This window comes from Haplochromis burtoni, unplaced genomic scaffold (assembly GCF_018398535.1).
Source record: "Haplochromis burtoni strain Fernald_Lab_line unplaced genomic scaffold, NCSU_Asbu1 Contig_66, whole genome shotgun sequence".
NCBI lineage: Eukaryota > Metazoa > Chordata > Actinopteri > Cichliformes > Cichlidae > Haplochromis > Haplochromis burtoni.
Genome location: NW_024582427.1, coordinates 1,216,242 through 1,240,328, shown reverse-complemented (window position 1 = coordinate 1,240,328; position 24,087 = coordinate 1,216,242). Strand labels below are relative to the sequence as shown.

The following is a 24,087-nucleotide window of genomic DNA, read 5'->3' as shown; positions in this document are numbered from 1 at the left end:
CAGTCAAACACGAATCCTGGAAGATAAATAAAAAAGTGAGCTAAATAAAAGATAAATCAAGTTTTATATTCAATATTCTCATTTCCAGTGTAGTTTCAGTCAGCTGCTGCAAAGTGCCAACTGCCATAAATCCTCACAGAAGGCAGAGGCAACAAGCCCAGTCGCATTTACTCAGGCAAACATCAGGTAAAATTGATTCTTGGTTGAAAAGTGTGGAAGACATAGATGTTTCTTAGAGAAAGAAGTGAAGCCTAGTTCTTTGTAATGACAATGCACAAAACAAAAAGAAAAAAAGATCCTCAGTGAGGCACAATATCACGATTCCTACTAAACTATTAATGCAATTTATTAACCCTTTCAGGTGTAATGTCTGATTTAGACTTCTTTAGTGAATCTTTGCAGAGCCTACAGTGTAATCCGTAGGTGGCCAATGCAATCCAGTGTTTCATATGCGGTGCCAGCCATGATAGAGACAAATAAAAAGATCCCTAAAAATCCCTTGTTATTTACCTTGGGTGGTAACTCTACCTTAAATTTAGGAGCCAAAATGGATCCTATGGAAAAAAAGAAGTAGATTTTAATGCAAGTAAGGCAGGTGATTCTTTTCTTTGGTCCTTTATTGCCCAAACCTGTAAGAACAGTGAAATAAAAAACAAAAATGCTTTTGTGCTAATTGCCCACAGTTAGGGTCAGGGCTGGTAATCACTGGTAATGACTTAGACCTCAGAGAATTAAGAAGACAACAATGTCACGGGTGCATAATAACAAAAACATTCAAGTATTATTTAGTGAGAAGCTCTGTGTTTAATAAATAAGATACTGAAGGGTCAGTCTTCTGTTTTAAGGTAACTGCTTCCTAAAAATGGTCAGAGGGGCACTTGGTTCACCTAACATGTTTTTCTTTACTTGCCTAGATACTGTATACTGTCACTATGATGGATGTTTATATTAAACATGGGCAGAATGTCCAATAGTTTTCCTCTACTCTTGGGTTTGTATGATGACATAGAGAAGGGATTTCCCCAATATGGTTGCACATCCCTAGCTGTGACCACAGAAGCTCCACCCACTTGTTATTCAAACCTTGTGCTTGTGGGGGACAGCCAATAAGGACAAGGCTGTCTTAAACGGATCTAAAACGGCTCGTTTCAGACTGTGGACGAATGCAGGAGTTGCACCAAGATCCATAAATAGATAAATAAGGGTTCAGGGGCTCATTCAACAATAACTAAAAATGTAACAAGTGAAAAGCTGTGTAGGTGCTTGTTGGTTTTCCGGTGATTTTACATAAAAAATATGGTGTAATAATACATTACAATAAAATATGTTTTCTTATACTGAGAGTAATTCAATTAGGGCTGAAACTAATTATTGGTTTATCATTGTCTCTTTTAATTGGTAGTCAGAATATTACCTAAGAAAAACTGTTGCAAATTTGCCCAAATGTGAGATATTATTATTGGTTGTTTTGTCCACCCAAACCCTCAAGATATTCTGTGTATAACAATCAGAGCTGGAGTTAGATAATGGATAGTGTTTTTGCTCGGTACAAAAAACCAACCCTAATGATTAATGGATTATCAAAATGTTTTCATAACTGGCTAATCATTTCAGGCCCATTATTTGTGATGCCATAACTGAACAGAAAGAGGATTACAGAGTTCTACGTTTACCAGATAATGACAAACACATGCACACTCCACACACATGTCTGCACACACAGCAGGCCAGGAAACGGCGCAGACCCATGCAGTCATACTTCAGTGAGCCTCGCATATACAGCACAGCGATGATCTCCATCTCTCCCTCCCATTGTATAACATGGGGGAGCCCTTAATGTTGGAATGTCTTGTTGTAACAGGCTCTCGCTGTTTACACAAACAGAGTCCTGACTGCACGGCTCACTGACTCTCCTGCTGCTGTGCATCATGTTTATATATACATGCTTGTGTGCGCATGCATGCACCAGTACAGCAGGTGGCAGCTGCAAGATCATAGCGAGGTTTTAAAAAGCTCTGCAGTCACTTTAGGGTGAAATGGTCGAAATAGATTATCTGAAAACTACAGCGAGTGTCTAAACAGTACAGCAAATAATTTACTGGATTTAAAAAAAAAAATTGTAATGTGAAAATTAAAAACACAGAAAAGCCCAATTTATCGTTTTTAATTATTTTTATGTGCCGCATAATGAGCAGCAGCTCTTTTGCGAGCACATTTCTCTTTTCTTCTTCTGACTTTTTATTAGCAGCAGCTGTTGTTTTTTGTTTTTTTTACCACCAGATGACCCTTGTTGTGCAGTTCGCAGCAGGAAATGGAACAAAGTTTAATTCCTCGTTAAAACCAGTTTAAAACCAGCCTCCTCGTTTTTATTAAAAAAAATACATTTTCTGTGAAAATCTGCAAAAAACAAAGCAAAACAAAACAAAAGACTGATTTTTTTTTAAATAAAGGAAGAAACAACCATTAAAGCTGGTTGGTAAACATGACAGTGCACCGAGCTTTGTGTTAAGATAAGAAATACTTATTTATTAATCATAATAATGCTATTTATCCCATACATCTGTATGAGAATGCTGTAGGAGTTCATAAGCAATACACATATAAACACACTATGGAGTCATTTATTAGAAACTTGGTCATAAAGTAAACTTAATGAGGTGTTTTTTAAACATTTTTTGGGTCTACATGAAACATAATTGATATCAGGTTTGTTACATTTTACCCTGAGTGAGACTTTTCATCTGGATTGAATGTCTTTTGCGCTCCGTTCAATAGTTGTTCAGGTATTTCACTCAGAACCACAAATGTCAAATTCATGGAGGAGTTAGAGGAAAGCTCAGGGCACGTCTCTACAGAGTCTTTTATCATCCAGAAGCTGCTGAGATATTTATTTAGTAAGGACCAAAGGGGTCAGGCCAAATGATGGGCTGAATGATTCAATGTAGCTGTGCAACTAACAGGGTTAGTCTAGAGCGCTCAATTTGATCTTATATCAAAAAATACACACAGTATTATATCATAGATGCTCTGTAACATCCAGAATAGACCTTTTTAAAGGCGTGTGTGTTACTTGTGTGTGTGTGGTTGTCATTGCCACCAGCAGGCTGTCCTCATGGTTACTTTAGCATGGAGGAGCAGGACATGCATGAATGGAGCTGAGAGAGACCAGAGAGCGATTTCACACTGAGACGACCTCTGTGTGTGTCCAGAGAGAAGAGTGTGAAAGCTTAGTTCAGTAAGAGCACAACGCCAAATGTTAAGAAAAAAGGCAGAGTATTTGTTTGTACTGTGTGTTTATGTGGACTAAAAATCTTTCCATTTTTATTTAGAAATATTCACATTTTCAAAGGGATGGTGATGCTATAAAAACAGTCAGCAATAAACACAAAAAGGTCTTACACGCAGGCGTGTGCTGGACATCCTCAAAGACAGGAGGATACTTGGAAATATTCGATTTGAAAAGTTATATAAAGTGAAAACTGTTAAAGTTATTGGAGGTTAATGGTGTGGAAAACCTTTTAGAGCCTTAACTCTTTCCCATTTGGATGCCTACTACAGGTAACTCTTGTTTCTCTTTTATGAACTGAGGGGTTTCTAGTGAAGTTAGTGAACCTATTCAATTGGTTGTCAAATCTCATCTTTACTGATATATTCTGATGTATCAAAACTTGTAATTAAAGAAACAGGGGAGGTCATTAAAGGTCATCTTTATGGCAGAATTAAAATTTTATGCGAACTGAACCAACCAACGAAAAATTTTGAAATAAAGAGGGAAAGTGGTTAGCTTTTTTGTTAAATTATGAAATTTTTTACACTTCTCTATGCCATAATGTTTCCACTCCTCCACTTTTCACTGTTTTATTGTTCCTCAAAGGAAACACAGAGGCTCTTTTCATTCAGACGTCTGCTGTGATACGCGGTTCTTATCGGTGCTAGACTCCTTTCGAGAAGATAGCATCTACGACTATGTGCTTCCTTACTTCGCCTGTATCTGCACCAAAAACAAAGCTGGCATCCTTCCTGTCTCAACATCAGGTTTTGCATTAAATGTGCCAGATGAGTAAAAAAAGATTTTCTTGAATTCGCTGCTCCACAACAGAAATGAGTAAATCAAAAGCTTACCTTGGAGCCTCAAATATCAGCTATTTAAACCTGACTTACCTACAGAGGGAAGTAAATTTATTGAGATTACACTGCTGGCAGGGCAAATTTACACAGTACCTCTTTACCGCTGCAGTTCTCGGTGCCCTGTAAGGTGCACTACGACTTGTCAGAAAGCAAAGAAATGTTTAAATAGAACTTGGATTGCTGGCAAACATCTATTACCCGAATCTAAAGCGACTCAGAAACTGAAACACGCATTCAAATAATTTGGTCTTTAAACAGGACAGACTTAAATCACTGGGGGAGCCAGCTGGTGTTATAAACCTCTGTTGTTTAAACAGAGACGACCTGTTATTGGTATCATTTAATTCCTGGAAATTTCCTGGAAAGTCTGCCCATTTAAAAAAAAAAAAAATTTCCAGTCAGCACTGTGGTAAAAATCAAGACCATGAAGACAAAGGAGGCTGGGGAAAAGCCATGTTTGGAGCAATACATGTGACCTGATAGCTAGTCTTTGTATGCCCTAATAAACAGTAATGTACACTTGGTGAGTGCATGCATCTTCGTCTTCCACTTTTCCCTCTTAAAGATACATTTAGGAAATTTGTCTAAATCTTTATCCATGTGAATTCCAAGGACGGTGGGTCTGTAAAACCACTTGACGCTGGTGTGAAGGTTGTAGGAGTTATGTATGACTGCTTGAAACTCCCCCCCCCCCCATTTCTGTAAAACAGCGCAGGTACATCTCCTCGACACTCTCCCCCGTTTTTCCAATTTATTTTATGGCTGTTGCTGAAACTGCAGAGGCCATTAACGCCGGGGGATCTTTGAGGGAGCTCCCAGAGGGAACGCTTCTTCACACAGCTTCTAAATTATAATTTCTTTCTTTGTTTTGACAGAAGCACCATCTTATCCTCTGATCTCCCAGCGACCGTTTCCAACACTCCCCCCCCCTTTCCTAATCTTATCTTGTTCTTTTATATGTTCTACAGCATGCAATAGCAGAAAAAAAAAATAGTCTGTGGGTTTTCAAGGACGCCTGCAGGCTCTGCTTGAATGTGTGGAAACTTCCTCCCTGCAGGTTGTAATCTCTCCACAAATCCAACCATCAGCACAAGAGACCTTTTTTTTTAAACATGTTTTTGTCAGATCTGGGCTTTCTTTTTTAAACTTTTTTTTTTTTTTACGTTCTGCTGTTTGCTTTTTCTCAATCTCCACAGTATTACTCCCTCCCTGAAAACCTCCTTCCCTTTCTTGTTTAGAAGGTGCAACAGCACCGGGGGATTTGTCTTTTTGAAGTGTATGATTAATTTTCCCTCTTTCTAGGTGCACTGAACTGCAGCGTCTATGTATGTGTGTAGCCACTGTGTCCCATTTCTTACCTGAGCTCATTAGTGCAATGTGAGAAAGTTTTTTCGCACTCCCTCCCCTCCCCTACTGTCTTTTCCTCCCTCTCGCCACCTTTTGTTCCATCCTTTTGCTATTTCTCTCTCATTGTAGCTACTTCAGCTTCCCTCTCTTCTTCCACTACTTCTTTCATCCCATTACCTTCTTGTCCCTTCCCATCCTCGTCTTCCTCTGTCCTTATTTTCTCTGTCTTCCTCGCACTCCTACACACATAAACACACACACACTTGCTGAAAGCAGATCAGAGAGGCCAATACTAACCGCTGTCAGCTTGTCACGGTTGGGTTTGAGCCAGAATATAAATGCAGTGCACTATCTGCATAATAATAATGCTGCGTGAGAGCATGTGTATGCACTTTTCAAGAAGTCCTACCTACAATGGGGATTATAACTGGAGCTGTTTTTGCAGGTGTGTCCACTAAAGGCAAAAAATATTACCCGCATAGTGCAGTACAACAATTTGTTACATTGACAAATTACAAAAAAACGCATAAGAATGAGCAATGCAGGCTGGTAAGCAATAGATAAAACTTAAACCAGCACAAAATTAATAAGGAAACCTGACTCCAGCTCCAGCTTTAGTAGTTACAAGGAAGAAATACTGTTATTCTAAAGGCCTGACAAGAGAAGAGGAGGTTTAAGTGTGATATGAGTTTCTTTTATGGCTTTCTTTAAAGTAGTCAAGCTTTTTCAAAACCTAAAAAGAACATGTTACCTTGGCTTAACCAGAGCGTGTTCACTTACTACACTGCACTACAGCCACTGTCCCTACAGCACACCTACAGATAGTCCTCAACGAAAAGGAAAGGAGCTTAACTGCTAAAATAATTTTCACCCGCTTCTTGACAAAAAGCCCACATATAATATTAATTGTGTCAGAATTGAAATAAAACAATTCCCATATCCTAGTTTTGACCATAAATTGACAGCTTCTTACTACAATATGCAAAATCCCTGTTTGTGAGTGTGTGTTTGTTTCTTTGGCTGCCAACACCTCCTACACAATTAGGACTTGAAGAGGCAAACGTGGCACACGGTTACAACGTGTGCCCCTGAAGGTTTTTATCTATATTAGATGTTACGATGCCATCATGTTGTCTACCAGCAACCCAAAAATGAGTTCAAATGACCTTTTAGCATTCATGCAAAATGGAAAATGGACTGCGTTTTCCTTTCTGCACCTACCTACAACGAAACCTGTCGTTTAATTTCACAGCTAACAGCAAGAACAGGCTTGACAACACTTCAGCATGGCCATGTATTAGTTTTCCTAATTTGCAAGAGGACATACACGCTTGATGGCATCAGTCTTCAACTGATTACTACAAGAGACTGGGAGCAAAGTTACAATCAAAACAAAAGCTTATCAGAAACTGTACATTTGTGCTGATTGTGGTAGCTGACTGACTGCTGTCAGACAGCTGCTGTTAGAAATTCTCTGCTTCTAATCACTGGTGTAAAATTAAAATGACATCAAAGTATCTAATGTCATTAATTCTTACAAGAAAGTCTTTTACCCCAATTTAAAATATCTAAACGTGTAACTGTAGGTACCCATTATATTTTGGACCTATCCAAAATATAATGAAAATACAAATGAAGCAAGCAGTTGAGCCCAGAAACCAATCATTAAAGTAAGGCCACAGAAGGAGAGAGCTAATTCACATCCCTCACGCGGAACAAGTTAAAATTTGAATTATTTTGTGCGTATACTTTAAAATTTAGCAATGACAAAAACTCTTGACCATCCGTTTTGTAAACGTGTAAAGGCTTGGGGAATCTCCCCATTTCAAATTCTGCACACAGTTCGTCTCAATTAGTTTTTATTTACTTTCTGTGCTTCTTGCTACAAAATGCAGTTTTCTGCTTTATGCATTCAGCATTGTGTAGCTTCTCTGTCTCGATGGGAGACCACTTGGGATATCACCCGCATGCCTTTCCGCCTTGCTGAAACCATGCTAGCACTCACAAAGCATGACGCGGGCAGCCCCCGACATGACAGACAGGCATGCAGAATGGCAGACAGAGCATGGATGACAGATGAAGTACTATGAGAGACAGACAGGCGGACAGAGGGTAGTGGATCTGTTTTAGGTGAGTTAAAGAAGCTGGAAACAAGCCCATAAAGGGAGTAAGAGTGGTGCAGTTTATGGAAGGGAAACTAAGGGTATCTGAAAAACCTGATTCTTATAGTTGTAAACGCTTTGTGCGCAGCCTAGAATGAGTGTTGGACAGTCCACATTCCTGAGCTTCCTTGGGCAAAATACTGAACCCCAAATTGCTCGCACTGAATATGACTGTAACCATGGCAGTCAGATAGTGCCTGAAAACTACAAACTCCAGTATAAGGAATGCATGAAGGCCAAGAAAAACAGCGCTATGGTTCCCAACGTGAATCGTCCAACATCAACTCAAGACGTTCACAAAAAACGAGCCTGTACATCGTTTTTGTGTATTCAGCGTATTCACCCATTTTACAAAGACACACAAGCAATCACATGTGATTTGGCCGAAGATACGAGCCCACTGAACATGAGCAATAACGACTTAACATAAGTCTTTTAAATTTCTCTTGCAGCCTAAGTTCACTGACGGTTAAAGTGGAAGCAATTTCCAGCAACACGGAGTCAATGGCGAAACCAGATTTTTCTTAACTCGCAGAGTAGTGAATGAAGCAGCTACCAATGAGAACTAAGGATACAGCTGTCATATGAAATGGTGCTAAATAAGGGTTACCTTGGCAACTGAAGCCTTAAATGTTGTTGATTAGTCTTTAAGTGCAGATGGAACCAAGGTGCCAGAAGGAGGTGGCCTACGATCTGCCCAGTCTGTCCAGACATCGTAAAAGGTTTCAACAGGTGAACCTGCTGAAGGATCACTAATGGTTGCGCTTGCTCACCTGAAGGCTTCTTTATTACTCTCTGCATGGCTACCACCGCCTCACAGTCTCCTCTCTCCTTATGCCAACAAAGTCAGTTTCTACTCCACGGTAAGAAACTGACACTTGTTCTCTACTTAGTCATCTGTATTTTTATTTTTTATTTTTACAATTCAAAAAGATTCCCTGTGTGACTACATAAATGACAATATTAAATAACCAGTCTTACAGTTATTGACCAAAGTCATCATAATGATAATTTCTGTCATAATCTAGCAGCCCTACGTTTAATGCCATGAAATCAGTCTAAATGGAAGAAAGCCAGACCGATACAACTGATGGACTGACTAAAACAGGATGTCAGATGAGACAACCAAAATAACATAACTGAAAGAGACAGACGAGGAAGATACGAGCCTTAGAGGAGACTGCAAATGAGAGAAGGAGAGAGGGAAACAGATGGAGGAGAAAAAATAATTAAAGAAGAGGATAAAGAGAAATGGAGAGTGGAAAATACTAAAAGGAAAAGATGCTGAGAGACACGACAAATCATTACAGCAGACAACCTCATCCTTCATTCTCTGGTGCTCTCTCTTTTTCCCTGACACACACACACACACACACACACACGCACACACACACACACCAACTATTCTCTCTAATCTAACTCCTGTGGCAGTGTGAATAGATATGGCTGTTTAGTGCCAGCAGCACAGCTCCTGGTACCTGATGGCAGCAATCTGCTGAGTCAGGAGCTCTGCACTGCGTGTGTGTGTGTGTGTCTGTGTGTGTAGGTGTGTGTGCGTGTGTGCCTTTGGGAGTGTGTTACTGAGAAACAGAGAGAGTGAAAGTGTTCGCATTCGATTTACTTGAGTGCGTAAATGTGTGTGTAGTCTTCTTCGGGAACGAAGAGCACTGCAAACTCAACACTCCAACTACACACACACACACACACAGCCACAGGAGCAGGCTGACAGAAGTTCACTATCATTACCATGCCAGCAAGACGTTAGTGGTATTACCATGACAACAAGCTTTCACTGTCATCGCCATGACAGCTGCAGGTCACGACTCCTCGAACTGAAAAGCTTCCTTTTAGCAACAAAGATGCGGATCGCTGTAATTTCTTAACAACTATTCTTAAAACATCATCAATATAAAAAAACCTAAACAAAACAAGATCAGAATTTCCAGCAGGATGGCAATATAGCAACAAATATGACCAATTTAAACGACTGTTTTTGTTCTATAACTATTTAACCCACTACAAATCTCTGTTTGTAGTGATAACTGTCACCAAGGTTCTGTCTTATACATCATATCAAGTGCTATCATGGAGGCTTCAGCACGAGAACAACCTCAAAACTAGAGTGATGTGCAGTAACAACAAGAACAGGGTTTCCTGCAACAAATGGTACCACATCCAGACAGCGCTGATCTCAACATGTCTTGAAGGATTACATCAGAGGTCATCAAATGTTTGAAGTCATGCCCCACTTCAGAAAAGTGTTCCAGCCCTACATCACTCCATTTTTATTATTAATAATGAAAAAGGATCCAAATTCAGAATCAGAATCAGAAAGGGTTTTATTGCCAAATGTTGAGCAGGTTTACAACATTAGGAAACTGCTGACCTAAAATTGAATTTTAGGTCAGCAGTTTAGCAAAAGTATTGCATTTACGGTTTAGGAATTGGAGTCCTTTTTATACACGGCCTCCCATTTTACAGATGCTCAATAATTTTAAATCTAATTTTAAATACTTGGATGAAATTGTTGTCAATGACTGCCTGAAGTCTAGAGCACGTGGACATCACCAAATGCTGTTTCCTCCCTGCCTGAGATGCTCTGCCAGGCTTTTACTGCAACTGCCTTCAGTTGCTTTGCTTGTTCTCTGCCTTCAGTTTTGCCTTTAGTAAGTGAAAAGCTGCTCTGTTGGGCTGAGATCAGGTGGCTGACTTGGCCATTGAAGAAAAACCAGTTTCTTTGCCTTGAGAAACTCTCGGGTTGCTTTTGCAGTATGCTTTGAGCCAGTATCCATTTGTACTGTGAAGTGCTGTCTGATTGGTTTTGCAGCCTTTGGCTGAGTACAGAGCATCCATCCCCATGAAACTACTTAATTGTCAAGCGTTCAATCACCTTTGACCTGCTGGAAATTGGGGGTATGTTTACAAGTTGCTCTAATTCCTCAACAGTTATTGTAATATTTCTATTGACTCCTTGAAATAAAGCTGAAAGTCTACACTTAAGTCTTGTTTGATTTAAATGCCACCGTGGTTGTGTGCCTTTTAAACATAAATTTGCCACAAAGTTATAAAATTTCAGAAGCAGATTTTATTTCTCTGTGACCCATGAAATTGAAGTTATGAGTCTCTCTCCATTTATTTAGACATGGGCTTCAAAATAACTGTCCAAATTCATTCCGAGATGGCTGGCTGGTTGTGGGACTTGAATCTACACGGACTTTGTTTTAATCCAAATTTTTTCCTGGTTGTCCAAGCGCCACCTTCAGTGGCTCTATCCCCCTGCAGTTTTAGAACCACTGGATTATAAGACGCAAACATCTGAAACAGACCAAAATGTATTAACAATTCAACGTCCCTGTTTTATACCATCAAAAACTGTACAGGTCTACCCAAGAGAAATGGTACTTTATAAATACGAATATTCATACTGCACAATTTCTACCAATGGCGTTACAAGCTGTGAGGTCCTCAGTCTGGGTCTGGAATAGTTACACTAAGGATCAATCAGCGTATAATAATCTGTGATGCTTCTACCAAGGACTCATTTCCAGGTGAAATTCTAATATTTCCACAATCCACAGAGACAAAAACCCACAATTCTAGATGAAGTTAGCAAGTGGGGAACTGTGAGGAGAATACAAATATATAAAGAAATAGACTCCATTTAACCTGGATGTTTCACTAGGACAGTAAATCTCACTGTGAGCAGTTATCTGACCACCACAGCAGGAACAACTCAAGCAGCCTTCTTCATCCTTCCTGCTCTCCATCACAAAGCATCTGCACAAAATGCACCAAGGTCAGTCATCTGTGTAGAGTGGATAGAAAATCGAGCTCCATTTATGTGGATGGTCGGTGTCACAATATCTGGCTGAACTATTATTCCAGTGTTCTTTGCTGTGCAGGTGTCAAGTGTGGCCTACTGTGCAAAAATGATGACAGGCCATTTCCAAAACTATCCACCCACCACACTCAGGCAGCAAGGGCTTGGATGTAACTGTTATATACTTGAGCTTTCCAAATTGTACTTTTTTTGGGGGGAAAGGGGGGGTGGTGGAAGGATAGAGTACGTGTTGGCGGCATTGGCTGCAGAGCTCGAGTGGGTGAAAGGCAACAGGCTTTTTATATTGGTAAGTTTAGATGGCTGCAATTAGATGAGTGGAGACGCATGCTCACATTTTGTCTCACCCTTACCTCCAGCCATGTCCTCTTCCAGCAGTTGTATCTGAAGGTGGAAGATCTTCTCCTGGAGGTCACAGAGGGTGTGTTTCATTTTCTCCCTCCGTGTCACCATGTAGCACAGATTGCGCACCTGAAACACAGGAAGAGGAGCAGTAGCTATAACTAGGGGCTTGTGCACGGGCAACATAATTCATCATGATGCAGTGAAAAGATCAGCCAAAAAAAACAAAAACAAGATGACTTGGATGACAAGGAAGTACGAGTGCTCGAGCACAACCTGGCTAATGGCAGCAGACCTGCATGATTGGTGCTACAAATTAATTATTATTTGCACATTATTTTATATAATATTTGTGTTAAGTAAATTGTTTAATAGTGAACTGACTTGTGAACAGTACAAGGAAATGCCAATGAAATTTAAAATAGGCAACACTTTATAATAATGGCATGCTATTAAGCACTAATAAGCTATAAGTGTATTCATATGACAACAGCACCTGCAGAACACATGACAGCCCAAGCATGTCGACATCCTAGACGTAGGCATGATTTTGAATATCTGAACAGTCATTAGGTTATTAAAAAAGTCAAATAGCTAAGGTGAATTTTTTTATTTTTGTCAAAAATACAAATTTCTTCTTCTTTTTAATGGTTTGGGGCCCACCATTAAACCCCAAAATGAAGGAAGAATGAGCCACTAACTAGGACGCATCAGACCAGAAAACCTGTGAGATGTTTCAAATTATTGCTTGAAATACCCCACGACAGCTGGTACAGGCGCTAGCCCCCCATTTCCATTATTATATCACTTTCTTTATAAAGCATTTAAAGAAAAACAGGTCTGACCAAACAATAAAACCAAACCTATAAGACAAAAACAGCCCAGAGAGTAAAAGTTCTAGGGACGCATACAAGCTGTAGAAGGTAATAATGAATGCACATAAAAGAGGAACATAAAATTCATAGTCAACAAATGACACTAAATCGAAAGTCAGGAAATAAAAGAGCGTTTTTAAAAAAGATTTAAAGATGAAGGAGCACGTCTCATGTGCAATGGCAAAACTTTCCACTGTTTTGGAGCTGCAGCCGCAAATTGTTCCTATTTGCAATACATAAAACCATAAAAACAAAACAAACAAACAAGCAAAAAAAAAAAAAAGTTTTGCAAACAAACTGCAAGCCAGTAAAGGGACGTCAGAATTGAAGTAATGTGCCCTCGCTTGCTTGTGCTAGTTAAAAATCGATTGGTGCTTTTTGCACCAGCTGTAGGCGAGCTATGGAAGCCGGGCTAATCCTAATAAGAAACACAAGTGAGAGACTAGAGGTTATAAAAAGCGTGTATTAAGTATTAGTTAATGATTTCAGGCTCTTGTTTTATGTGTCAATGTAACCATGTTAGCAGTGCTCTCATCTGGCTTTTGTGCAACAGTTGGTTCATACAGGTAGCTGGTATTATATAACCTTTGTATACTTTATGTTTATGCTTGCTATTAGAACATTGCCACTTATATATATATAAAACAAGCATAAGCTACTTTCATCATTTATACAAACCCTTCTCTTTTTCCAATATTGCGTTATTCTTACAAGCAACAAATGTTAACTAATCAGAGTGATCACAGACCACTGAGACTCTGCAAAAGCGATGATATACACCTAAGTTATAAGATCTCCATTTCCAAACTCACCAGTGTTTGCTTCTCTACATTACCCAAAGTAAACTCTGAACTGATTTTGACACAACTGGGTCGAGACCACGTCAAAAGAACTGCTATGTTAGTTACAGTAGTTGTGAATATGAGACAAAGCAAAGCAAACACGCGTCAGATGAATGTTATTGTGATTCTACCTGTGCTGTTTGGTCAAGCAACACTTTGAGAAGCAAATATTAAAGCCTGCAAACGCAACACAATGCAGACAAAACCACCAAACTAGAGGAAAGTCAAATGTACACATTAGAATTACAGCCATCAGATGGACCGAAAATGGCCTCCAGCAAACATTAAAGTTGCTCTGTGAGTATCAATACCTGTCTGTTAGTGTTTCGTGAAACTAAAGAGATTCACATTTCAAAAGAATCATGAGGTTTAAATGATACATGTCATAATATCAGAGGTTTATAGTGCATCCCTCCGCTTCTGACACGGTCACAGAGTCAAAAGGCGGCATCCTGTTTCCTGCCAACAAACTCGATCTTCTTCCACTCGAACCCAAACTCCAGCTGAGCCCTCGTGCTCCTTCATTCTGCCAAATTACTATCATATGGCCCTGCAAGCGGTATATGACCGCATTAGTGTCTGCGCTGAGCTGGAAGATGGATGTGCGAGCATGCATGTTTATGTCATGCGCATATGGATGTTCAAAGAAAATCTGTGGTTGTAAATGCATGTGTTACTGTTTCGTATTGGCAAGACATTAAAAAAAAAGATGAAGAAGAAAGCAAATGAAATAGCTGAGAATTAGACTAACGGGCAGAAAGAGAAGGATACATTGAGAAAGACAGGTACATAAATATGATTCAAAGATATAGAAATACATAAAAAGCTTTAGTTATTAAATGCTAACCAATAAATCTATCTGCAGATAAAATGATGACAGAGCCTGTGTATGCTCCAGCAGTATGTTTCAAAGGGGAAAAGGAGTAAGATGATGAGAAGAGAAAATGTCCAGCGCATCTGAACAAACATTTGCTCCACAGTCATTTCAGTGAGAGAGCAAAGGCAAATTTCTAGTTATGAACCGAGTTATCCAGCTACAAAGTACTTTACATCTCATTATAGATCACTGGACCCGTGTTCTTACTTTTCCTTCTGAGGCTTTTGATTTAAAAATCCACCAAACATAAAACAGAAACAAGTGTTTAAATTTTAAGTTGGCTTATCTTTTCTTAAAATTCATTTTCTATTGATCTTCATTCTTATCTTGATGCACATTAGTACCAAAACTAGCACGACTGAAAAGTAAAGCCTGTGTGGGTTAACACAATGCCAAGGAGGAAAAACGTCAGCAGTGATTAGAGCAGCCATTGTTGCTCTCCAGGGAAGGGTTACAAGGTCATTTTCAAACAATTCACGGTCCATCATTACCTCTGCCGTGGAGGTTATGGTTTTGTTAGCATTTGTGAGCGTGTCTGTGTCATTATTATGTCTGTAAACACGATAACTCGAAAAGTTTGGAATTCTGATCAAACTTTGCAGGGGTGTGGAGTGGGGTCATGTTCACAATCCATTCAAATTCGACTCATTTCCACAGAGGTCTTTAAGGTCAACTTAATGATTTATTGGATGAAAACTGATTTTAAAAAAAACTTAGAAACTATGTGCTACATATTGTCAACATACAGAAAAAACTATATAAAGATTTAAAATATCACATCTGACCTATGACCTCTCCTTCAAGGCCAAAGTGATAATAATGCTATTATGCTAGAGTTACTGCCATTGTTGGTACTGACAACATATAACTATATAGGGAATTATATATGATGATTTTATTGACTTTAAATGTACATTAGAGTACCAGGTTAAAGCTGTTTAAATACAACACAACCACAATTTGAGGAAACAAAATGAATATATACAAAATACAATCCTGCACTCTGAAAAGTAAACACTGCCCAGAGAGTGAGCTGCCTCCTTGGAGGAGGTTTATCCTGCAATGAGAATGCTTATTTGCAAGCGGAAAAAATTCAAGACAGCTTCCAATTTTCCAGGAGAAAGCCTCTTCTGTCTAAGAAGAACATGGCATCATGGGTTACGTTCGCAGAGTTGCATCTGGAAAACTGTAAGATTCTGAATAGAATATAGCATTTTATTGACATTATGCATGTACAATGAAATTGTGGAACAATTCCTTGGGATAGACAAGACCAAAGCACAGATGTCTGGCCATAATGCACAGCACCACGTTTGGATAAAACTAAACACAGCATATCAGCACAAACACCTCATACCAGCTGTCAAGCACAATGGTGGAGGGGTGATGATTTGGGCTTATTTTTCAGCCACAGGAGAGACTAATAAGGTCATAAAACAATTACTTAAAGAGGTGGTTTTACAAGCTACTGAGTCATGGGATGTCCTTAGTTTTTCTCATGACTCGTTGCAGTACTTCTTAACTCTGCACATGAGACCCACTCCTGGGTTTGACATTAGAAAGATATGTGCACCCCTGAGTACAACCTAAGTGGTCCGCAGGTGCGCATTCGCTGTCAAAATAAAAGACATGCACCAGATAAGAAGTTGCAACGCGCGTTTGCGTACATATAAAAGGTACTGTTTTTGTCCTATAGAGTGGGATTTTCACGGCATATTCTGCACCACATCTCTGTGCGTTCATCATTTGTTTGAAGCCAACTCACCTCCTGCAACCACTTTTCCGAGTATACGCGCTTTTTTTGCGGTTCTGAGATTTCTTTGGAGGTGGAGGAACACCAAAGTAATTGCTTAAAGGAGCTTGCTTCTTCGCCATCTTTAAAAGTTCTAAACAAATGTCTGTCCTCCTCCAGAAAATCTTATGCACGCAAACGCGCGTTGCAACTTCTTATCTGGTGCGTCTTTTATTTTGACAGCGCATGCACACCTGCTTGTGTGCAGCCCTGGTTATACTTACACTTTATCCCTCAGATAATCTAATATTAATATTGTCCCAATTGGTTTTGCTGCAGCAATTTGTTTTCAGCTAATTCTATTTTTACACTATAAAACAAACAAACCACAACAGCCGGTTATTATCAGCAGCTCATAGTTTAAATCATGTCTTTCCACAAGAGCCCCTTCTTCTGAGGATCCAAGTTGAATTTTAAGTAATCAAAGATCAGCTGACTGAATATCAAAGAAAAATCACATCTATTCAATTTAAATTCACGTTATAGTTTTTCCCTCGTTATAAGCGCCCCATAGTTTGTAAACCACAGCAATGATGGTAATTTAAACCACGATTTCAGAACAGAGAGTAACAGGAAACAATAAGTTAGGCCATAATAAATGTATTTGAACCATATACATTGTGGTTGCATGCATTTACCACGAGACTAACACGGCTGCTGCTCTGTAAACCAAACACCATGTGCCGTGCATACTGTTTAGAGCCGTTTAATGCGCTTATAGATGCTATTCCCTGTTGCTCTGACAGCAGGAATCTCCAGTAAGAACTATTATAGGCGCCGACATCCCTTATGTTATATAAAATGTACCAGTGTTGTGTTGATTTCCAGTTTTGTTGCGGTTTACAGCACAATTGTCATGTGTGCATAGAAAGGGAGAAAAACTAATTGGGTCCAAGCCAGACTACTTGAGTCTCAAACTAACAAGCCAGAAACTGGATCTCTGCCAATTGGCTTTCTCTCACAACGGTGCATCAGTAATCATGGGTCTCTAAGTACATTTATGTGTGTGTGTCAGCATCCTATGTGTGCGTGCGCTTGTGTGTTTGTTCATGAGAGAAAGAAAGTCACAAATGCAGGTATTTAAGAGGCAGCACTACCAATACAGCCAACATGTAACCACACGCAGCAACGTTTTGTACTGGTAGGAACACGAATCCACATCCTGGACTGGAGCTACCTGCACTCACGTGGGTCAGCACAAGACAAAGATGCAGGACAGAGAACGATCTTTGATTGCCATTGTCAGTTTACTTGTTTACTTAAACGGGGACAGCTGTGTGTAGGTGTGTGTTCGTGTGCGCTGGCAGTCCTGCCGGCTGACTGTTTACAGTCTCCGTTGGTCTTGACGGATTCGTCAGCCTGGCCTATCTGACCCATTCCATCCCTGTGTTAGAGCAGTGCGGATAAAAATAGCTGCTCAACTGGGACACAATGTGCAGAGCCTGGCTTTGATTAGGACACTGTGTGTCTGTTTTCAAAAACAACCACCTCTGCCTGCAAACATGACAGGGGAGTGGAGAGCAGGATGAGGGGTGGGGAGGCGGGGTGGGTAAGGAAAGGGCAGAGCATTGACAGATGAGGGGATTTTGGAGTAAAATAACAAATAAGCTGCATCTTGGTGTTTGTTTGCTTGCTTGTTTTGTGCTTTGCTTTACCTCCACGTGTTAGCGATTTCCTCTAGCCCTCTTCTTCAAACCTTTATATTAAAGCTACCCGTCCAAAGCACTGAGCAGTTTTTCAACTTTCTTGTTTAAGCAAAGTCATACTGAACCAAACGGAAGCGTTTTCAATAATAACCAGAAGATCACACAATCCATCACAACTCCAGGTTATTGTTATGTGTGAAGCGCAGAAAGAGAGCTATAAGTTTCCTTGTTATTTGTCGGCTCTGTTGCACAGACTGATGAGAAATGAAATCTACTGAGAAGTGAAGGAGGCTGGCAAACAGTCACATCCAGGACTAAATTCATTTATTTCACTAAGGTCTGTCCAGCACGCTAGGAGCTGAGTTATTATAGTTTTGTAATTACTTTTTATATTCATTTTATTTTACCATGTTTTTTTTAGTATCTTAGGAAATGTTCTTGCTTCCCTTACTCCACTGCCTGCTGGAACCTCCTGCCCTTTACCAACTCTCCCTGCCCCTTTTTTAAATACTGCCCTCAACCTCAAGTCAGTTTTTCCTCCTCCTTAAGTACAAATGTGTCCGTCTCATTCAGACGTGTTGATCCACAGACACAAATCTGACAAGACGTGTAGAGTTAATTTTGTTTGTCAGCACAAACGGTTATGAAATTTGTCTTTGGACTAGCTAACTGCTGGACAAGGACACTTGAAAACCTCAGTCGCATGAGACGGAGACAATGAAAGGAAAGCAGAACAGCTCTCTTGTCAGGATTGAGAAGCTGATGATTTCACTGTTTTTCCTCTCCTGATAAAGAGAGATGTGCGGCTGTTGCAGTTTATAAAAACATCAGTTATCAGGGACGACTGTTTGTCTTTGGATAATCTCGCCAGTGTGAAGCAATAAAACAACATGACCTTTTAAATGCCGCGAGGGTTTCATTTGAAAATGCAGATGGCTTGTGAACGTGTTTATCTACCCGACACATCGGGAAATGACTACAAAGACAATTTCCACAATGATATCCAGGAAAAGAATTTTTAAAAAAATCACTCACGTCCTCTTTTGGGAGGTTTTAAAAGCCTTTTTTCTTCCCCAGTCAGGAGAGACGTTCTGATTCATGACCATTTGTCATGACAGAGTCAATATGACACATTTTTGGAGACCGGTCGTTCGTTAATTTGTCCACTGAAAATTAAACTTGACAGACAATTAGCTTTCTGGCAGGTACACGGGCCGCGATATGAATAATAAAATAAAAGTGGTACATTTGCTTATCAATGCAACGCCCAACACTTGATTTACAATAACGTTCGATAAATGACAGACAAAATGGACCTTTCGGCTGAAAGCATCCATCTACAACTCCTCGTGCTGGTTCATCCATCCTCCGTCCCTTAATCCCTCGACAGCTAAAGCTACCTCCCTTCTTTGTCATCCATCCATGACACGACAGGCTGGAGATAATCAGCATTACAAGTGTATTAACTCTGCTGAGCAAAGCCACCGCCTCTCCATATCTCTCCCTTGCTCTTTAACCTTCACACTGCAAGGCCCTGTCCCCCCCCCCCTCGGTGTGTATCATCACCTTTTCCTGCACTCGCCACACCGCTACTGTCCTGACAACAAATGCACACCCACACAAATGATTGTACACAAACTATATGCACATATATCACTTGCTGCCTGTTTATGTTCCCTCCTCAAACACACAGACGGTCTGTTATCAACTATTAAATTCATCATGAGTCATCTGGCAGGAGAGCGCCATGCTCGCTCATCCAAATACTGCCCATTTTTAAACACACTTCCACGGGTTGAGAAAACGCTGCAGAACAGTTTGAAATATGGAAATCTTCTGTAGCCTTCTCAAAACTCAAAGCACAACTGCGATCGGCAAACAATACTTCTAAATATTTCTTTATTTTGTGCTCGTTGAGATTGAATCTCTTAACAAAAAATAAATAAATATGCTGTAAAATGTAATGTAAATGTAAAATGCATGCTTGCACTTCAAAATGAATGGGTTAAAAATATAATTTGCCATCTACAAAATATAGAAGGCACAGCTACACACACGTAAAATGACTGTTTTACAGTAAAGCCGGATTACGCTGACACGACGGTGTCCATCGACGCTGTATACTACTTATCAAAGTCAACAAACAAAGACAACACCACACCTACAAGGACTCTTTAGAATAATGCACGCCTACGCTCTTATTTAGAATGGAAGTGTGGGCGTCAACAATGCTCCGATAACAAGCATAACAAACATTACACAAGAGCAGCTATGCACCGGCTCTTATGAAAGCCAGATGTACAAGGAATCTACACGATACGAGAATCGACCCCCGATTAGATTTACAGGCAAAGCGAGAGCATCAGCTAAGAGTTGGGAACGAGCTAATGTGCATTTAGGCTGACCGTACGGTGCCAGAGCATGTGAAATCGGTCTTACTTAAGGCTAAGTGTGCCTGTGCTTTGGGATTCACACTAATGTATATCCATACATCCTATATTAAAAAACATTAGCCCTCTCTCTTACCAGCAGCCTGTTGATTTTGGCGATCTGCTAGGTTTTGCCAAGTTTTGGTGAGGCTGCCTGCCTGTTTACAAGTTTAGTGGCCGCACTCTGTGACCCAGCGCTTTCATTTGGTTTTTGATCTCTTTTGCTGTATTTTGAAAATAATGTTAAGTTCTAGGGTCATTATTTAATTGCCTCAAGTTTAATCTAGTTATGTTTCACTTACGTCTTCTGGTTAGTCTCATGTATTTCAGGTTGTCAAGTTTGTATTGTCATGTCTGTTTCTCATGTTTCCTGTTTTAATTTGAAGAGTTGTGTTTCTATGTTCATTGTGTTTAGTTTCACTCTTCCACTGTGACGTTGTTATGTTCATTTGTGTCAGCTGTTTCAACAACAACAACAACAATCTTTATTTATAGAGCACATTTAAAAACCAACGGCATGCCAAAGTGCTTAACATAAAACAAATTAACACAAGTATAATCAAAATCATAAAAACAAAAAATAAAAGTGTAAAATTATGTTCACAGGAAAAAGCCACCAATAGAAAAAAGTATAACTATAGCACAATATAACTATGGCATCAAAACACAATGGCGATATGACATGCACAGCGCAAATAAAAACATGATAGGAAAATTAATAAAATAAATCACTGCAAACAAGGCCAGCATTTAACCGGTAGAAAAAGCAAGATTAAACAAATACGCTTTAAGCCGTGATTTAAAAGATTGAATAGAGTCAGACGCCCGGATGCCAATCGGAAGGTTGTTCCACAGCTCTGGTGCAGCCAGAGCAAACACTCGATCACCTCTAGACTTCAGCCGAGATCTAGGCTGCACCAACAGTAACTGTGAGGATGATCTTAAAGCCCTAGCAGGAACATATGAGCTTAGGAGTTCCTTAAGATAGCTCGGTGCTGTGTTGTTAGTGATTTTAAAAGTAAACAGCAGAATTTTAAATTGGATACGGTATTTCACAGGCAACCAGTGCAAATCAGCTAGGACGGGAGTAATGTGGGCGAACTTCCTAGTTTTGGTTAGAATGCGTGCAGCAGCATTTTGGACTGTCTGTAATCTATGAAGGAGGGCAGAGTGGAGACCAAAATAGAGTGAATTGCAGTAATCCAGTCTCGAAGTTACAAAGGCATGGATGAGCTTTTCCAGGTCTTTATGCGGGATATACTGCCTGGCCATCTATGTCCATGTTCCAGGGTTTTGTTATGTTTAGCTCACCCAGTTTAGATTATTATTTAGTTCTGCCCTTCTCTTTATATTTCCAAGTCCAGACTTTAATAAACGGCTCGTTTTGGGTCCACCTTCTTCACTCCTTACAGTCTGCCTCAGCCGGACTGTGACACTTTGGTCAATGGACTGAGATCCTTCACAGACATTTCTGGTCGATGGTGTAAGTTTAAGCAACCTAAAGTTCACCATTGCTACTATTAAATACTTAGTGAAACACAAAAGCATACAGTACAAATACAAAAAACCCAACTTCATTATCTAGTTTTCAATTTGTACTCATGGTCCTGCGAGTAGTGATTCGGGAGTACAGTGGTTGACACATTCGCCTAACGCGAAAGATCAGTAGTTCGAGAGCAGGAGGAGACACAAATCCCTGTGAGGGTTGTGTCAAGAAGGGCATCCGGTATAAAAATCTGTGCGACATCAACCATACAGATCCATCTGCTGTGGCGACCTCTTGTGAATAAAAAAGCAGCCAAAAGAAGCTTTAGTTCATGTCCTTTACGAGTAGCCGGGGAAAGCTGCAGTTTCCAAGGCCGTGATACTTCTCTGTATTTTGGTAAATAAGTCTTTGGAATTTTGTTTACAGAAAAGGGAGCTCGTTTAAAACTCCCTCCAAAGTGAAAATTTTGAAAAACCTGGAAATTTTGTCTTGTAACATCAAAAGTGCAAACCTTTATCTCCCTTTTTGTGCAACCGTCTTATTGTTTTTAGGTTTGTGGTTGGCCAACATTGTTATGCAATTTACAGTTACAGTATATAGTTTAGACAGTTATCTCTACCCCGTTGCTCTGGCATGCTCTTGACATGTTGTTTTTTGGATTTGGATTTGCATGTGGACGGCGATGCTGTGGACGTAGAGCAGTACGTTCCACGACAGGGACGAGATACAAGATGTTCCAGATAAAATAAATGAAGGGCAGCACTTAATTATCAAAACTTAATTACTATTATGTATTTATCTATTTGGTGTAAAATGTTAAGTTGCAGCCTACCTGCAGGAGGCATTGGCACAGTTTTTAATAACTGTTCAATACTTAAGTAACAGATTACTATTTTTTGCTGGGGCTCAAATACAAACAAAACATGTTTTGAACAGTTTTCTGTATTTTAAAACATTATTTTATAAAAATGTCAAAGTTTTGTCCATTGATCTATAATGAAATATGTATAAAACAGGTTTTAAAAAGTAACGTTTATTAATGTGTCTGCCTTCTCTTAACTATATGCAATGCTAAGTTTACACTAACGAAAACAAAACCTGAAAATGTTTTATTAGGAAACAGTTCCAGCAGCATCAGTAATGATCTCCTCCTCCAACCTGTACACCTCAACCACCAATTAAAACTACGATATTTTGACATTTCAAATCAGGTTGTCTGATACAGAATATCAAGGTGGGTGGAAGAAAAAAAACAAACAGGAAATGAGTGCCTCCGTTTCCCTCAGTCAGCTGCTGTGTTTAGGTCTGAGGAAGACAGTGTGTATCCATGTGTGTGCTGCCCCCGGGAAAAAGGCAGGACCTATTTAAGTCTGAACTAATTCCCAAAGTGATCTCTGAGATAGAGATAAAAACCCAGGGGGGGGACCAGAGATTGAATGAATGTGCGTGTGTGTGAAAACAGGAACATCCGTCTGTATGTGAGGATGCGTGCGCGTGTGCGCGTCTCTAAGGGTCTGTGACTAAAAATGGATTTCATGGTAACGACTTAAGTAATATGTGACGCACATGTGGCAAATTACTGTGACTAGATACTTACAAAGACAGACAGGGAGGCGGGAATCCAGTACAATCAAAAAGACAAAAAAAGTAAAGAACTGATCCAAGGATAACAACAAAGCTTGCTTTGTTTTTTTCGAGTTTCACAGCTCAGCCAAAGACTGATAAAACAAAATTTGAGTGAAACAAAAAAGTCAGAGAAGAAAAGCAGAAATGAGCCAAGAAACAAAGGAGATAACACTTTCTTTCTTTACTTCTCCAACTAACTTCCAGCTCAGATCCATATTGATTTGACCCTCTCAGCTCTCACCATATTGACTAAAAACCTGTGCTGCTTACTAATGAGCGCCATCGACTGCTCACTCACCCTGAAATACACAGACACCACTGTGAGGAAGCAGCCAGCTAAAGATCAGGATTATTGATCTTTAATTGGCCCAATATCACCCCAACCCCAATATGTAGAGCCTCGGTTAATTACTAACAAGACAATCCCAACTGGAATGATTAAAGTGGAGCGTGTATTTAAATGTAGACAGCTTGTTTCAGACGGAGCTCTGCTGTGATCGCAAGTGTAGACACGTAATCAATTTGTCACATGTTGCTCAAGTGTGTAGGATAGAGTGCTGGGATTGTGTGTGTGTGTGTGTGTGTGTGGGGCAGCGTCCATGTGTGTGTGTGTGTGTGTGTGTGTGTGTGAGGTGATTTACATTGGACAGAGTTCCTGTTCATATCTATTTGAACACTTAATGATGAAGACGATTAT

The 24,087-nt window shown here is 39.8% G+C and overlaps 1 protein-coding gene across 2 annotated transcripts in view; it reads right to left on the bottom strand.

Moving 5' to 3' along the window:
- jade2 (jade family PHD finger 2) overlaps window positions 1–24,087 on the bottom strand; it is a 227,924-nt gene that overhangs the window by 29,816 nt on the left and 174,021 nt on the right. For both annotated transcript variants that reach the window (XM_005923109.3, XM_005923110.3), the window contains exon 11: window positions 11,829–11,946. In XM_005923109.3, coding sequence (XP_005923171.1) covers window positions 11,829–11,946 — 118 coding nt within the window. The remainder of the gene's footprint in view (window positions 1–11,828; window positions 11,947–24,087) is intronic.